This window comes from Brassica napus, chromosome A9, assembly GCF_020379485.1.
Source record: "Brassica napus cultivar Da-Ae chromosome A9, Da-Ae, whole genome shotgun sequence".
Classification (NCBI taxonomy): Eukaryota; Viridiplantae; Streptophyta; class Magnoliopsida; order Brassicales; family Brassicaceae; genus Brassica; species Brassica napus.
Window position 1 is genome coordinate 10,828,259 of NC_063442.1, and position 17,457 is coordinate 10,845,715.

At 37.5% G+C, this 17,457-nt stretch overlaps 2 protein-coding genes across 3 annotated transcripts; one reads left to right on the forward strand and one right to left on the reverse strand.

The window, feature by feature from the left end:
• Positions 1-436: 436 nt before the first annotated feature.
• Positions 437-2,660, forward strand: LOC106416653 (exosome complex component RRP43). Of its 2 annotated transcripts, none has more exons than XM_013857573.3 (9): positions 437-629; positions 883-1,052; positions 1,134-1,183; positions 1,258-1,327; positions 1,417-1,522; positions 1,602-1,668; positions 1,789-1,864; positions 1,962-2,266; positions 2,364-2,660. In XM_013857573.3, exons 2-9 carry the CDS (start codon positions 893-895, stop codon positions 2,433-2,435), a joined length of 906 nt encoding a protein of 301 aa, XP_013713027.1. In that variant the 5' UTR covers positions 437-629; positions 883-892; the 3' UTR covers positions 2,436-2,660. The 2 variants fall into 2 exon arrangements, with proteins under 2 accessions (XP_013713027.1, XP_022548277.1); XM_022692556.2 differs by having other exon boundaries at positions 475-586.
• Positions 2,661-7,168: 4,508 nt separating this feature from the next.
• Positions 7,169-16,174, reverse strand: LOC106416716 (protein RICE SALT SENSITIVE 3-like). Its single transcript, XM_048739877.1, has 8 exons — positions 15,940-16,174; positions 15,637-15,687; positions 15,369-15,548; positions 14,733-14,838; positions 14,473-14,514; positions 14,272-14,328; positions 13,659-14,160; positions 7,169-7,279 (listed from the first exon to the last, which is right to left on the reverse strand). The coding sequence occupies exons 1-8, from the start codon at positions 16,074-16,076 to the stop codon at positions 7,263-7,265; spliced, it is 1,092 nt and encodes a 363-aa protein (XP_048595834.1). The 5' UTR covers positions 16,077-16,174; the 3' UTR covers positions 7,169-7,262.
• Between the last annotated feature and the right edge of the window lie 1,283 nt (positions 16,175-17,457).

Consider the following 17,457-nt stretch of genomic DNA (forward strand, 5'->3'; position numbering starts at 1 on the left):
CTATAAAAGTTTTCTTAAAAATGAAAACTTTCCAAAAATAGCAGTTTTAAAGAAAATTATTTAAAAATACAACTTATTCATGAAAAACTCTGAAAGAATGCTCATCTGTCCACAAATATTCTTGTTATCCTAATTTCTAAATCACAAACTCAAATATATAAAAGGTCTCTAAAAAATGAAAAGTTTCCAAAAATGGCAGTTTTTAAGAAAATTATTTAAAAATACAATATATTGATAAAAAACTCTGAAAAATACTCATCTATCTACAAATATTCTTGTTATCTTAATTTAAAAATTACGAACTTAAATCTATAACAGTTCTCTAAGAAATGAAAACTTTCCAAAAATAGCAGTTGAATTGGCTCACGTGCACCTTATCATCTTGGCAAACTGTATACTTCACTTTTTTCTTTAAATTTGGGGTTTTCTTCTTGTAGGAATTAGTGGGCTTTATTTAGGGTCCATTAAGAAATAAGAAGTATTATAATCAGAGAAACCTAGCTCTCCACGTCGTCACCGTCTCCGTCTCCTTGGCCGTCGAATCCCTCCTTTTACGTTCAGCCGTGCTAACCTACTTCTCTTGCTTGTAACTTCTTCTTGCTGCGACTCTTTTGTGCATCAGCTTCCAAGTAATGTTTTGTATTTCTTGAGACAAGTTTGTTCCTGCTTTGTTAATAGAAGTAAAGCACCAGTTTTAACATATCAGTTTCACTGATTGTAGCATTAATGGCAAAAGAACCAAGCTTTTGTTTTAGCTTTGAGCTTTGGTTGATAGAAGATGAAGTTGTTTGTGTCTTGTCTTTTTTTGTTCGTATGAGAACTTAATAACTCCTTGCTTGCTGTAATCTTAGTTAACAAATATTCTTGTCTTTTTGGTGACAGAAGCAAAACAATGGGATTACCAGATTCATCTCAAGACTTGTCGACAGAGATGGAGGTGGATGCTTTCAGAAGGCTCTTCCCTCTTCGTTTCTTCGAGCGCCATCTCTCTGAGTCTCTCCGACCTGATGGTAGACCACTTGGAACAGCCAGAGACACCATTGTCAACCTTGGTAAAAGCCTCTTACTTTCATCATCAGAGTCAGTCAATGGAACACTTTTGACTTGATTGATTGTAATTCTATTGTTTATAGGACTTGTTTCCTCCGCTGATGGATCTGCTCTTGCCAAGATTGGTTCTACTGTAAGCTTTTCAACTCACATAATGTTACTGATTCTCTTGTATTTTCTTACATAGTTTCGGCTTTTTTGATATAGACAATGCTTGCTGCTATAAGAATGGAAGTTATGAGTCCTTCTACAGACTCCCCAGACGAAGGGTGCATAGGTTTGTTTGTTGCATCTACCTTATTTATCTCTCTTTGTCTCTTTCTTCAGTGTTTCACTTGTGTCTGATCGATTACTTTTTTTTTTTAGCTGTTGAGTTCCACATGCCTCCTATATGCTCTCCAACTGTTCGTCCTGGAAGACCAGCTGATGAAGCTCCTGTTATCTCCAAGCGTTTGTCTGATATTTTCTCAAGGTGTTTGGATTTGTAGAGTCATTACTGTGTCTTAGAGAATGTTTTCTTTTTCTTCTAAAACTGTTTCTCTTTGTTGCAGCTGTGATATGATTGACCTTAAAGAACTCTGCCTTGTTAGTGGAAAAGCTGCTTGGATGGGTTATCTGGTCAGCACACCTCCCTCTATATCGTCTTCTTAATTGGTTTTCATCACCATTCGTCTCTAGTGAGTTTCCTACTGTGTGTAGATAAATAAAATTTTGCCGCTCTCTGAAAATTTCTATTAGGACATATACTGTTTGGATGCTGATGGAGCTCTTTTCGATGCTGCTCTGCTCTCTGCTGTTGCTGCCTTTTCTAATTGTAAGATATATCCTAATCTTCAGAGAAGAGCAAGCCTTAGATATGACCCATGTGACATTTATCTGATGCATAAGAGATCTTTTTTGTATTTTTGCAGTGCAAATACCTGTTGTTGCTCTCAACGACAACGGAAGAATAGTTGCCATCAATGGAGAACAAGAGGAGAATGCATCGATCAAGGAGAAGGAAGCTGTGAACAAGGAGAAGAGAAAGCTCACGCTGAAGAACATACCTTTTGCTTTAACATGCATACTCCACAAGAAGTACATTTTAGCAGACCCAACAGCTGAAGAAGAATCGATCATGGACACTCTGGTGACTGTTGTTTTGGACTCTTCAGATCAGATTGTTTCTTTCAATAAATCAGGAGGAAACGCTCTCGCTGGTTCATCAGCCATCAAGGTGAGAGTGTTCTCAGCATTCTCACAGCTTTGATTACTACAGTTGTTTCTTTTTTTCCTTATAAAGTTTAGCCTTGTGGGTTTTGGCTTTTTGGCAGAGCTGTGTGGAGTTAGCAAGGAAGAGAGGGAAGGAGCTTAAGCAGATACTGGGAGAGATGGATATCGACTGATTAAGAAATCAGATGGACAATGTTTATCATTCCGTAACATTATGAAGAAATCTAGTGCTCTTCACCATTTTTGTTAACATTATGTTTTTGGTGATCTTATAATGAGTTTAATGTTAGTGTAACTGTTCGATTATATGCTCTCTACATTTCATATGGATTGTTGAGTACTCTTATCTATCGATAATGGAAAATATGAAGTGAAACAAAAAGAAACTCTTCACATTATGTTTTATGCTTGGAACTTTCTAACTGGATGAATATGCTATTGCTACACATTTGATCCCTTAGAAGATGGTTCAAACATAGTTCATAGTGACTAGATAAAATAACCATACAGGGGATCAACTGAAAATTTGCAAAAAGGTGATGAATATGTTTTGACATCTTTATGGAACTTACACAAGTGTATATGAATGTAAAAAAAAACAGTGTATATGAATGTATTTCCTTTTGTAGTCTGTATTCTGTATCCATTGGCCTGTTAAAATTCTCAGCCTTTGTCCCTAGCCTAGGTTATTCAAGGTAGCTTGTCCCAACGCTGCAGTGATTTACTTCACTCACTCACGCTACACATTGCTTTGATTAATTCTTTAAATTGACAATATGTAAATATGAATACATCATATGATTGATATTTTTATTTATTGCAGCAACATGATTCGTGCTGAGGAACAAGCTGTTGTGAGGAAAGAGTGTGCTGCTATCGTGTTTTGTTGTGAAGCTGCATTGTATTGTCCAAATCTCTAGGCTCTTTGCTTACCTATCACCTCTATCAGTTTCAGGTACCATGCAGCCTTGAGAAGCTGGTGCCGATATTCTTTTGGACCTGTTAGTCAATAGGAAGTCCTGCAGCCTCTGCGCAAAACCGCTCGATGAATGGAGACTTATTATCTATTCATGAAAACAATGCTCCAATATCCACTACAGATACAATTTCATTAACTTTCATGATAATCTCTGTTTTTTCACCGTTTCAGAAACCCATTGTGATGCGGATGAGGGTAGATTACAAGATTGACGGCAAAGATGTGTTGGAGCAAGGAGAAATCAACAGTTTCCCACGTGAGTTAGAAAGTGTTAAGGTGTTCGTTCCAATATTCATATATATATATATACACATAATGAGATTAGAGAAATTCCTTTAGATAGTCATTTTTAGTTTATTTTCACAAAAATAGACCTGAAAGAAGAAAATGATCAAAATAAGTTTTATTAAAGAATAAATATACATTTATACCCAAAGATTAATTAATCTAGATTTAGAGTTTAGAGTTAAGGGGTGAGGTTTTGGGATAGGGTTTTAAATTTTAAAAAATCAAAAAATAGATATTGAAATTTTCAAACAAAAAAATGTTATTTTGGTCATTTTATTTTTTAAGTGCTATTTTTGTGACAAAAACTTAAAAAAGTTTATTTGAGAGAATTGCCCGAATGATTATCCTATTCTTTATGTATAATTTGTTTTCTCCCATGGACTAAAACAAACTTCTGTATAGAAAGTTTTTAGGTGTGGTTCATTAGTTTTGTGTGAAATCTTTGTTTATATTATGGCTTTGAGTTATGCGGTGTCTCGTTTCTTTTTTACGTCAAAACATCGTTCTATTACTCAAACTTAAGGTGGTCTGGGTAACCAGATCGGAATAGAACAACCAATAAAAAGTAATTCCCTATGAAATAATCTAGCCGTCTTAGCTAAAAAGTCTGAAGTCTGATTGCGCGCTCATGAAACATGAATGATGTTAAAATCCGGAAAGCATATCTGTAGCGTCTCTATCCTATTCCAATTTCGTCGCAAAGCTTGGCCAGACATGAGGTTCATTTATCATTGCAATCAACTCCTTACAATTTGTCCCAAAGCTCTGGCATGTTGATGTTGAAGCATGTTCTTCATTGCCCACCGCAGTGTTTATACTTCCGAATACAAGGCTGATTCGCATCGAGTGATATTTCTTGTCTCCATAAGTTAAATGTTCCACCATTGTCCATCCATATCCATCCACATCTACTAAACTGAGAAGAGGCTGTCCAAGATCTATCTGATAAACAAATATTTCCCAAGTTTATAATATGCGGTGTGTCGTTAATGTTATATAAAATGTCACTTTTTATACAATGAAAAATAAATACAGTAATATTTCTTTCTAACCAACAAGGGCATGTACAAACTAAAGTATTGTAAGAAAGTCAGCTATCATGTTCAGGTCCATATTTCAAGTCTTCTGAGATAACAACGTAAGTTTCTGTAGTCGCGACCTTAAAAACCAAAATGCACAACTAACTAAAACCTCCAACAGTGGTAGTTGAGTAAACCTGATATATGCAACATATTAAAGCAATTAACCATCATCTTGGAGGTTGATGTGAAATGTTTTCCAATCTTCGATTTCTATATCACCGATATTATCGTTGATTAGTTCAGGACTAGGTTGGTAATTAAAAATAATAATCATCTCAGAACATCAATGACCATTTGCTTAGTTCGCGTGGGTCTTTTTCGATAACGTTGGAAGATGGAAACCCAAAACACAGACTAACAATACTTCCTCAGTTTTTGACCAAAAAAAGAACAATATTTCCTCAGTTTTAGAAAATACCAAAGGAAAAGTCTAAAGATCCCAAACGTTCAATACAAAACTAATATTATACTTCCTCCGTTCCTAAAAGATATATGTTATAGTTTTTCACACTTATTAAAAAAACATATAAAATTGTATTTTTCAATACATTATTTTTTTTAATTAATTATTCACAATAAATTTTAATCAATAGTATTTATTAAACACAATTGTATTTTTTTTTTAAAATACAATTTTCATTAATTAATGTATTGAAAATATAAATAATGTATCTTTTTGAAACATTTTTTTTAAAAAAAAACATGAATCTTTTAGGAACGGATTGAATATTCTACAGTGTTGGATATGAGAATGGATATTCGGCCCAAATTTTTTTGAAATATAGACTAATTTGTAGGGTTTGTTGATAATTTGGATATTAATGCTTTACAAATGTTTAGCCGTGATTGTAAATTATAGATGTTTTGGATTTTAGTCCGGTAAACCATCCACATGGTAATTCTTTCAACACTTGACAACCATCAGCCGTTCATTTTGCTCTCTAATTTAAAACTAGGATTTGACACATCCATCAACCGAATAGTGTTTATTATTTCTTAAATTTATTGTAACTATTTATAGCTAAACAAAGAAAAATCAAAGAAGTCCTTGTTACTTTGTTGCATTGTCTATATTTATGATTATCTTAAATTAAGAAAGTTATGAAATGTAATTTAGATGTAATAGTGTAGTTATAAGCGTTTCTAGATTTGATTATATAAAGTCAGTTCTCGTAGTTTATTCTTTCTACATAAATCCATTCAGATTATAAATATATGATTATGATCTAAATATTTGCCCACTTCAAAATTAACTGCAGTCACTGCGATTTACCAGCTTTTGGTGCGAGCTATAAAATCTAACCAAGTAATGGTAGCCTATGATAGGACATAATGTAAAATTAGTGTTTCTGTACCCAATTTGAATCTGGTCGAAATTGTAAACTCAGTGAACCGGAAAATAATTCGGTTTGAATCTTAAATACTGTTAAAAATCTGATAAGATCTGTTAAAAACTCTTATACCCAGAACCCGACTACCTTTTAAATCATTAGCTGAACTAAAAAATCTTAAGTTTTTAATTATTTTATTAAAATCTGTTTTATATTAGGTTTTAATGAAGTTTTTATTATGTCATCTGGAAAAGTGAACAGTGGTAGATATAATCAAAATTAGTTGAGGTAATTTCACACACTTTTATTTTTATTATCAAAAATCTATTATAATCTTGATGTTTTACTTTTTAGTTTATTTTAGATTTAAAAATTAATTTATTATTCATATTAGACATTTAGAACATGAATTTTAAAATTTGATACATTTTCTATTATATATTCGAACTCTTGACTAGTTGCAAAAATTGTTAAATAGTTTAAATTATTTTTAAATAGTTTGTATCTGAAATGAAAAAAAAAACTTAAATAAATAATTTTTTTCTTATATATTTAATAGCTAATATATAATTACACACTGAAATTAATTAATATATCAAATCGCGGTTCGTCTGCAGTTGACCCGGTGACCCATAAAACTGTATGGCTCAGTGTCCAGGTTGGTTTAGAAAACATAGATGTAAATTCATTTGTCTGGATTCGATTTGATTCGTAATAGGAACAAAACTGATATTTTAGTCAATCTGGATTTGCACTTTATCGCATCCAGTTTACATGAAATTTAGTAAAGATAATTTGGCTAACTCCTGACATTAGTCAGAAAACACTCTAAATTCAGATAAGGCAATATAGTAGCCAATCCTGTATTTTTTTCTATAACCGATCGACTAGATTATACATACGATAAGCCATGTAAAAAGTTATTAAAATTTTGATTTCTTGACCAAAACAAGTCCAAAGAAGCAGCTAACCGAAAATTCCATTGCGAGAAAATAATATTTATGCCAATTTATTTTTATTGTTTGTTTAAATTTTGTTTTTAAACATGGAATCTGCTACACTTGTACACAAGTACCGCTAAATCAACGTACTACGTCAGAAACAAGACATACATACCAATGCATAAAACATACCAATGCAATACAAATACAATATTTATTTAGTTTGCCAACTAAGAGAAACTTAATAAAATCTAAGAAATAAAAATGTCAGACTAGGAAAATTCGTAGTACAATTTATTCTCATTTATTTATTACTTATAGTACGAAAACAATCGAGATTTTATTAGACTCAATAATCCTCGCTAAGAACACACCGATCTTATTCCCTGTCGTAATTTTTTTTTTTTTTTTTTTTTTGACGTCAAAAGGCTATTCTATTACTCAAACTTGAGGTGGTCTGGGTAACCAAACCGGAATAGAACAACCAACAAAATGTAACTCTCTACGAAAAGATCTAGCAGTCTTGGCTAGAAAATCTGCTGTCTGATTTTGCGCCCGTGGAACGTAAGTGATGTTGAAGTCCGGGAAACATATCTGTAACGTCTCTATTCTCTCCAATTCCGTCGCAAAGCTTGGCCACGCCTGAGGATCCTTAACCATAGAAATCAGTTCCTTACAGTCTGTCCCAAAGCTCTGGCAGGTCGAGTGCTGCAGCATACTCTCCATCGCCCACCGCAGTGCTTCTACCTCTGAATGCAAGGCTGATTCACGTCGAGGGAAGTTTTTTGTCCCCATAAGCTGACTATTCCCAGAGCTATCCATCAATGTCCATCCACATCCACTAAAGTTAGCTGAAAGTGTCCAAGAACCATCTAATAAACAAATATTTCCCAAGCATACGGCTTGGGGTTCCTCATTTATAGTGTCTTGTGATACTGCTTGTACCACTTCATTAGCCTCAAACCATGCGTGGCATTCACTTTCAGCATGTCTAACTAGTTCCAGAGGATCTCTATCTATTCCCCTGAAGAGTTTTTCATTCCTAGCTTTCCAAATGTACCATATTATCCAGGGATAAGGATCCCTGTCTTGCTCTGGCTCCATGATACTATTTTTCCTCCAGAATAGATAATCCATGTTTGTGTAGACGCTCGATACCGGAAAAATATTTGGGCACGTCGGAGTTGAAGATAAAGACCATACTTGACGGGCTGGTGGGCATTCAAAGATTGCATGTGTGACAGTCTCCTCTGCTTCTCCACATCTTGGGCAGTAATTATCACACCTCATATTGCGTCTAACTAAATTCCTCGTTACTGCCACATGACCAGTTAACAACTGCCACATAAGATGGCACATCTTCGTAGGGGCCTTTAATTTCCACGCAAAGGCCTGGAGCTTTGTAATACTTGGCTCCAAAACTTCCTTCTCCTCTGTTAACTTTAATAAATTCTGCGCCACCCAATATCCAGATTTAACCGTGTATTGGCCACTCCTTGTAAAGTTCCAGCAGAAAGAATCACGACGGTGAGTTGAGCTTATGGCCAAACTCCTTATGAGTGGTATATCCTCAGGATGAACATAGCTCTCCAATAGTCCCACATCCCAATCCTTCAATCCCTGATCAATAAGATCGCTTACTCTCATGTTAGGATTCATCACAGGAGCTATGGGGGCAGCTGGCCTAGCGGGATTCGATGGAATCCATGGATCCTCCCATACCTTAACCTCATAGCCTGAGTGAATCTTCTGTCTAATCCCAAGTAACAGCAATTTTCTTGCAGCAGAAATGCTAGTCCACACATAGGATGGGCTGCTAACCGGGCCTACTCTCAGTGGTGAGCTCAATCTATAGTACCTTCCCCGTAAAACTCTGGCGACCAGGGAATCAGGAAACTGTACTAATCTCCATAGTTGTTTCGCCAGAAGCGCCAGATTAAACTCATGAATCAGTCGGAAGCCAATTCCACCCTCCTCTCTGGATCGACAGACCTTCTCCCATTTCGCCCAATGTATTCCCCTTTTTGGGGGATTCGAGCTCCACCAGAACTGAGCAATGGCACTTGCCAAATTTTCACATATCTCCAATGGGAGCAGGAAAGTTGACATGACGTATGTCGGAAGAGCGAGCAGAATGGATTTAATCAGTACTTCCTTTCCACCTTTTGAGAGCCATCTACCTGTCCATCCATTCACTCTATGCATCAGCTTATCTTTCAGAAATGCAAAAAGTTTGCATTTAGACCCGCTTATGTCTTCGGGGATGCCTAAGTATGTTCCCATTCCTCCTTCATTCTGTATCCCAAGTGCGTCTTTAATCTCTTGTCTCGTATTTGCATTAATCCGCTTACCAAAGAGTAAGGAGGATTTGTCGAAGTTGATGCATTGACCAGATGCTTGACCATATTTCCTGACTACTTTCATTACTTCTTCACATTCACGGGGCTCCGCCTTACAGAAGAAAAGGCTATCATCAGCAAAGAGAAGGTGGGATACCGACGGACACGTGCGTGTAACACGCATCCCTGTTATCTTCCCTTGTATCTCTGCATGATTAAGAAGGCTAGCGAGCGCTTCCGTGCATAGAATAAAAATGAAAGGAGACAAAGGATCTCCTTGTCTTAGTCCTCTACCTGGAATAATATTCCCTCTTGGCTCTCCATTCATGAGAACCTTGTATTTCACCGATGTAATGCATCGCATGACCCAGCTAGTCCAAGTTTCTGAGAATCCCATTTTACGCAGGACAGCTTCAATAAACGACCACTCCATCCTATCATATGCTTTGCTCATGTCTGTCTTGATGGCCATCCTTTTATTTCGTCCACTTGGTTTCGTTCGCAATGCGTGGAACAACTCCTGAGCGATCATAACATTATCTGAAATCTGTCTCCCAGCAACAAAGGCTGACTGGGTCTCCGATATCAAACCTGGTAGCACTTTTTTCAACCTCTGGCATAAGACTTTAGAGATTATCTTGTAGCTGACATTGCACAGGCTAATGGGTCTGAATTGAGTCATTGCATTAGGCTTTGATATCTTCGGGATGAGACATATATTTGTGTCATTCAGTCCGTTCGCCATCGTCCCCTCGAAAAGAAATTTATTAACCATAAGAGTTAAATCCTCCTTTACTATATCCCAAAATTTCTGGTAGAAAAGTGCAGTCATCCCATCTGGCCCTGGAGCTTTCTCTGGGTGCATAGCAAAAAGTGCCAATTTGACCTCCCATTCAGAGACCGGAGCTGTAAGGTCGTCATTCATAGCACCAGTTATCGTTGTTGGCACCTGAGCCAGCGCCTCCGCGATCTCCTCCGGGATCGATGATTCAAAAATCTGCCTGAAGTAACTAGTAGCAATGGCTACAAGTCCTTCCTCATCCTCAATAATATTCCCATTCTCATCTAAGAGCTGCGTGATCTTATTTCTTGCTCTTCTTTGCTTCGTCAAGGCATGGAAAAATTTTGTATTTCTATCTCCCTCTCTCAGCCAAAACACCCGACTCTTTTGCTTCCAGAACATCTCTTCCGCTTTAAGAGCATGTGAGAGTTCCCTCAGAGCTGCAGCAATTTCTTCAGTTGTGGCATTATCATCTGCATACAAGCCTTCCACCTTTTCTTTAAGTTCCTCCACTAATTTTGCCGAATTGACATTATTTTGCTTCCGCCACTCACTCAAGGCTCTCCTGCAGCTGGCAATATGTTCCATAATATTCGCGTTTGGAGGAAGATCAGGAGATTTCCATCCATCAAGGATAACTTGCCGTAGATCCTCATTATCCAACCATCTTTTATCAAATTTAAACTTCCTGGATCTTCTCGTTGGCTTTATGAGTATGTCTGCAAGAATCGGACGATGATCCGATCCCCATAGCCTCATATACTTAACAGTCGAGTGGGGAAACTTCTCATGCCAGTCCGCATTTCCCACTGCTCTGTCTAAGCGACATCGAACTGTTGATCCTCCTGCTCTCTTCCCCACCCAAGAAAGCATATCACCCGTAAAAGGAAATTCTAACATGCCACAATCATTAAGCATCTGCTTAAAAGGAAGAAAAGAGCTATCAGGGCGTTGTCTTCCTCCTGTTTTCTCGTTATGACATGTTATCTCATTAAAGTCTCCTATCATGAACCAAGGTCCATTTTTAGTTGTTGAGAAACGCGTAAGACGTTCCCAAACCTCATCTCGTCGTTCCAAAACAGGGTCACCATAAACAAACGTCATGAAAACTTTTATTCCATCAATGATTGCCTCAATGTCAATCATTCTGTTATTCGAAAATAAAACATTAACTCGAAAATCATCCATAAAAAATAAAGCTAAACCTCCGCTAAGTGGCTCAACGGTAAATAAATGATCAAATCCTAAATCGGCCTGAATGTTTTGCAGCAGCGGCCTCCTATTCTTCGTCTCAGAAAGAAACACAAGTCCTGGGCGATGCTTCTCACACATCTCCGTAAGGCGTCGAACTGTGAGGTCGTTTCCAATCCCTCGACAGTTCCAACTGAGTGTCCTCATTTATACTCATGTGATGAGTTTTTGGAACCCATCAATCCATCACTTTTGGACACTCCATTGGAAACACCACTTCTCTGCCTCTTTGAACTATGGTCATGTTTCCTTGACCTGCTCGAATCTCTAGCCATATGAGCTCCGTGAGACGAAGAAGAGGACTTCCGAGGAGATCCTCGACGAAGGATCTCAAATTTTTTGCTCTGAAGGCCCAAAGGGACATTCATTTTATTACTTTGTCTGCTGTGCTTCGACCCTTTATTATCAGGTTCTGAAGTTGCAGGCCCCCTCACAACACTGCTCACAGCCTGCTGCCCTTCTCTCTCTTCCATCTCTTTGAGGTCAAATCCAAGTAAATCCTCATCTATCCCTTCACATTCCATCATTCCATCCTCCTGATTGTCCTCAATATCCATGTCATTCAAAGCACCAATAATCTGATTGTCTGCAGGAACGGTTACCGGCTCGTGGTCACTAAGGCTCGTGAAAGAAAGAGAGCGAGTAAGCTCCTTTGCCCGCTTTGTGACATTCTCCTCCATGTCATGGTCAATACGTGATGGCGTTACAATAGCACTGGCCAATCTCTTAGCACCTCTAGCACTGATACACTCTCCTGGCCTGCCGCTTTGATACTCAATCACACCGTGGGAACCATTTTTACTTGTACCAGTAGGTTGTTCATAAGGAACAATCTGTCGAGAGCTTGTTGGTGTTGACGCTGGCGCCATTGGCGCTGAGACTGGACGCTTAATAGGCACAGCTTTCTCGCGCCAAGTCTGCTTCAGATTACGGTCATACGGACCCTTAGAAGCTCCATATCTATTGCTCCGATTAGGATCATTATGGCGTCTCATGATCCTATCAGAATGCGTAGCACGGAGATTACCAGGCTGATGCGTCCTTTGTGCATACTTCCTGTCATCCTCGCCATACCTCGACTGAGCTGCGTGTCTGGCAGGTTCCATACGTTGCCCATAAGGCTGACGGTCGTATACATTTGGCCTCTGCTCAGTGTGAAAGTTATGATGCTGTGCCTTATCCTGTGGAACCTGCATCCTCGTAAAAATACCAGGTCGCTCTGGTTGAGACTGAAGCCGCGATCGCACATCCAAAGAAGGACAATGATCCTTCTCATGGGTAAGCATACCACATGTAGAGCAGTGCTTAAAAAGCTTCTTGTACTTGATTTCAATGGTGACCTCATCTCCGTCCTTCGACTCCACTTTCCTTGAGAATTTGAGGGGTTTCCTAGAGTCCACATCAATGAGCATACTGCCCTCAGCCACATCCAAAGAATCAACATGAACATGGCCTAATCTTGCCCCAATGTTCCTAAGATTTGTATCCGTCCAAAGATGCAAAGGGAGGCCAATCACTTGAACCTTAAAAGGAACGATCCACGGGTAATCATCATGAACAATGGGTTCCCATCGCACCAGCACAAACATACAGAAGTTAAAATGGAAAGGACCCTGTCGAAGAACAGAGCTGAGATCCTCTTCGGAAGTGAAATTAAGGAGAAATTTCCCATTGCCCAGGTCATTAGCCGTAATGCGATCTTCCATGCCCCATTGTGATGGCATCTTCTGAAGTAGCTTCTCAACGTTTTGTTTCTTCAGGTTGAGAACCTTGCCTATAAGCGAGAGACTGAACTCGCTAGCAACCAGTGAATCATCCTGATCCATCAGAATGATCGGCGCGTCATCATCCTCGTAAAGGATACCTTTTCCTTTCATGTCTGCCATGTGGCTAGAACGTGATCTGTAAGATGACCCCATGAATACTTAGCGTCTACGTGATCCTCGTATAGGTTCGCCGAGCCAAATCAAAGAGATTCGTGCTGTAGCTTGGGGACACGTGAGTGATCAGATGAGAGTGGATGCGAACAGATCAGGGAACGTGAACGCAGCGGCTAGTTCTGGTGACCTCCACGTCAAAGAACGTGATGATCAGAGGGATCAAAGCTTCTAAGGAAGCTCCAATCTAGCGTGGTCAGAGCGTGGTGATCAGATCCGAAATGGTTCTCTCCACCAAGCGAAGCGACGAAGCAGCAACGGGAAGCGTGAACAAGACGGCAGCTACGACACCTCCAGGAAACGCCGTGGGACCACCTCGATACACAGGGAGTGTCGGATAGTCTCCCCTGCGATGATGCAGAGACCGCCGAGTGCAGAATCGACGTCAAGTCTATCTGGATCGTGGAGTCGCCATTCTCATCCCCTCCTGAGCGGCTAGGGCTTCTGTCGATATCCCCTGTCGTAATTATTATTGCTGCAATTATTGTTATAATTATAATTATCATTATTACTATTGTAATTAATGTTGTCATTATCATTACTACCCTCCCCAACCAAATCATTACGTTGAACCCTAAACGCGCCGTTTTGATCTTCTTGACTCATTTCTTCCTTAGCACTGTGGTGAAACGGGAAGTACCCCGCTTGCGTCACTGAAGGTACAACCGACGGAAGCTTCGAGAGAAGAGCCTCGAGGCTACTCATCGACGGCGTTATTTTCATCGGTTGTTGGTGGTGGCCCATCAAGAAGTGGTGGTGCTGGTCAGAGTGGTAGATACGCTGTTGGTGGTACTCAGGCTGTGACGGAGGAGGAGGAGCTACTCCGGGGAAATGCCAAGTGTCAGAAGGAGAAGCGTTGATAAAAGGGTAACCAGAAGAAGAAGGATGAGGAAGAAGTACTCCAGGGATGCTTTCTATATAGCTCAGTTTTTTCCTTAGCATCACAACATAGCTTAAATCTTCTATCACCTTGAACATAACATTTTAAGTATGTAAATGTATCATCTATATATATAAATATACAAAGTGTATATGATGTGTATATAAATATATAGAAAGAGTGAGAGAGATAAAAAATACCTTGTGAACAGCTCCTAATTGGACAACACCTTCTCGAACAGAAATCAAGGCAATGGTCTGCAAAACGTTTCATGTAAATATATATATATAGTTAAAATGTACGTACGTAATGCAGCCGTTTGATGCATAAAAATGTACGATAATGCATATATATGGAAAAGTGTATATATATATATATATGTTGATGTAACAATAAGATACCTTGATGCCAGATTGAAACTGAGCTTCCCATGTCCGAGGGTACTGCACATTGACATGAACGCTGATTAGTGTTACAATAAGTTTTAATTAGGGTGTGGTTGATATAATGCTTATACAATATGTAAATCTATGTTTATAAAATTTCAAATTTATGGATACTTTTTGTTTCAAATTTATGAATATATGTAAATGGCATATAAAAATGTGTATGTGAAGGCCTGTCTATATATATATATATATATATATGAGCATATGCTTACTGAGTCAGCAGAATTTTGCCACGCAGATAAGAAGTTAATCTCTTGGTCATTAGGTTCTTTATAGATCCACTTGTGACTGTGATCTGCAGCCACTTTTCCTATCAACCTGCACAAAATTTAATAACATTCAATCATTAGAGAGAATAATTAAATTAATTAACAACTATTTGAATAATACTTTCTTTAGTTTAAAATGATTAATTAAATACTCCCTTTGCCAAAAAAGTATGATTAAATACTCCTTTAGCGTGTTTCAAAAAAAAAAAAAAAATACTCCTTTAGCAGCTTTTCGATCAAAAACACTTTGCAAATCACCCGCAAGACTCTAAAATAGGTATATGGATCATAAACTTCTATTTGGAAAGAGGTAGTTTGACTGAAAACTGTATAAACCCAGCTTATTTACATATAAATACATATGGATACAGACTGGGTAAGATATTGAAAGAGAATGGCTCTGGTCCAAAAAAATACCCTGTTAACCAAAAAGTGAAAACCAAAAGAGAGAAAGTACTGTATGAAAAAAGAAAATCTGGGAAAACAAATTTCTTTGAGTAATAAAAATCCTTTAATTAACTTTTGTTAAGAAACAAAACATGTATATTATATGTGTGTTTGTATTCTATCCTCACATACCCTTCTCCATAATTGTAGATTTCATGGGACATCTTGAAGAACAACTCAGGCTGAAGCCCTTGATATTGTTGATAATCACTATGTCCGTAAGCCGTCGAACCGCTTCCGCTACACTCGCCGGAGCTCACTTCCCCAGCAGAAGCTGAAAAGTTGCAAAACCCATCTTCCCAAACCAAGATCCTGCCAGTTACACAACCTTATTGTTAATCACACACCCATGAAAGCATTATATATATATAATAGTTTCTATATGCGGTTTTAATAGTACCAGTTTCTCCTGTTCCCTCTTGATCTATCATAAGCTCCTTGACCATCCCATCTAATTGCAAACAGCACCAAATGATCGAACATAGTTATCATTCAGACAAATATATTGTTTACCTATAAGATACTTACATACATATATATATTTGTAACATAAGCTCCAAAAACCAAATAATAATACATAACAAGCTCTAGAATAACAGCAAATAAAAAGACTAACAAGAAAGTGGAAACTTTTTTTGTACCGAAAAACAAGAGTTTTAGACTTGTTCTATGTGTATACGGTTAATTTTTATCATAAGCTTACTTGGGAGGAGGATAGTTTCTGGGCAAGATCCTCCAAAAAACTGCATAAACCCATTGGGAATTCTCGTGAATGCATAGGCTTCTTAGTGTGTGTTGAAGAAGATGAGTCACAGCTAATGGATTTAGATGTTCTTCCATTTATTCTTAATTTTCAAAAGTTTTATTTCCTTGGTTCTTTTCTCTTTGTTTTTGTTTGGCGTGTAAAGACTTTCTTTACATGAAGAAGATAGAAAACCCTCACCATCTATCCTCCTTTAAATAGCAAGCTTAGATCCATCCCCCAAAGCATCTTTTTTATTCTTTATCATTTTCTTTATTTTATTATACTTTGGATGGAGATAAGAAATTAAATTATTTACCCATTTGGATTTTCCTCGTGTGTAGCTATTTACCTACCGTCATTTTATTCTTGTTTCTCTTTACTTTTATTTCTTTAAGTAAAAAGTCACATAATTTCCTAACGCTTGGAAACCTGCAAGCAGACCTGATACCTTTTATGTCATTTATTTATGAGTTTATAAAGGTTCAGAACAGAGGGAGTATTTACACAGTGATATATATTTTTCAACCTCTACTGATATTAATCAAATGACTACATAACGAATTCCACATTAAAAAAACATTTCACTAAGGCAAAGCAGACCCGTGGTAGCGTTTAACGCTATAATTTGAACATGTTTTGCAATTAAAAAAATAGATATCCTTTATATATTATTTGAGAAGCATTATTAAGAAGTAACATTAAAATTGTAAGTTATTCACATAATTTCCATTATACTTAGATATCATCACCACAAACTTTCTCACATACCTTTTTAATTACTCTTAATTTTATAGAATAATTACATACAATAGCCCTATTCGTTTTATAGACCGGCGGCAAAGATACGCATCTAAAAAATAACAAACGATGGAGAGAAATAACGATATGACAATGGTCGCCGTAACTGATGCTAAAGCTTGTTCATCTATTTTAATGGCCCCCGTAAAAAAAACAGCGATTCATTACTGCGGGCGGGGGCAATTGTTACATGTATGAATTGAGTCGCAACATCTTCAAACGAGTTTTTTTTAATGAGATGCTGACTTGGCCTTTGATATTTTTGATCGCACGTTATTGACGCCGCTTCTAATAAACGAACAGGGCTAATACCATTCACTTAAAAATCGCGGACAAACATCTTTCCCATATATATTTATGATTTTTCAACTCACTATATCTTCTACTCAATGTACATTGCCAAGCTTGATCACGTTTTTGTAAAGTTCACACACATTATTGTGCTAGAAATGACGATGCATTTTGCTTGCTATATAAAAAAATTATCTTGCCATATGAAAATTTATAAATGACGATGATCCCCCAAATATATCACGTTGAACATACTAAGATCGCCGTTAAGATGCATATTCCTTTCTATATGAAAATTTAGAAATGACGATGAATGTCGCTTGCTATATGATAATATAGTTGATATATATATCAAAATCTATGGGAACAAGATCAAGGAATGTTGAT

Coding starts and splice junctions, on each gene's coding strand:
- LOC106416653 (XM_013857573.3), top strand. CDS start 893: ATGGGATTACCAGATTCATCTCAAGACTTGTCGACAGAGATGGAGGTG. Junction 1,184..1,257: donor TTGCCAAGATTGGTTCTACT/GTAAGCTTTTCA, acceptor TTTTTGATATAG/ACAATGCTTGCTGCTATAAG. Junction 1,865..1,961: donor TGTTGCTGCCTTTTCTAATT/GTAAGATATATC, acceptor GTATTTTTGCAG/TGCAAATACCTGTTGTTGCT.
- LOC106416716 (XM_048739877.1), bottom strand. CDS start 16,076: ATGGAAGAACATCTAAATCCATTAGCTGTGACTCATCTTCTTCAACAC. Junction 14,839..15,368: donor ATCTACAATTATGGAGAAGG/GTATGTGAGGAT, acceptor AATTTTGTGCAG/GTTGATAGGAAAAGTGGCTG. Junction 14,515..14,732: donor GGCAAAATTCTGCTGACTCA/GTAAGCATATGC, acceptor GTCAATGTGCAG/TACCCTCGGACATGGGAAGC.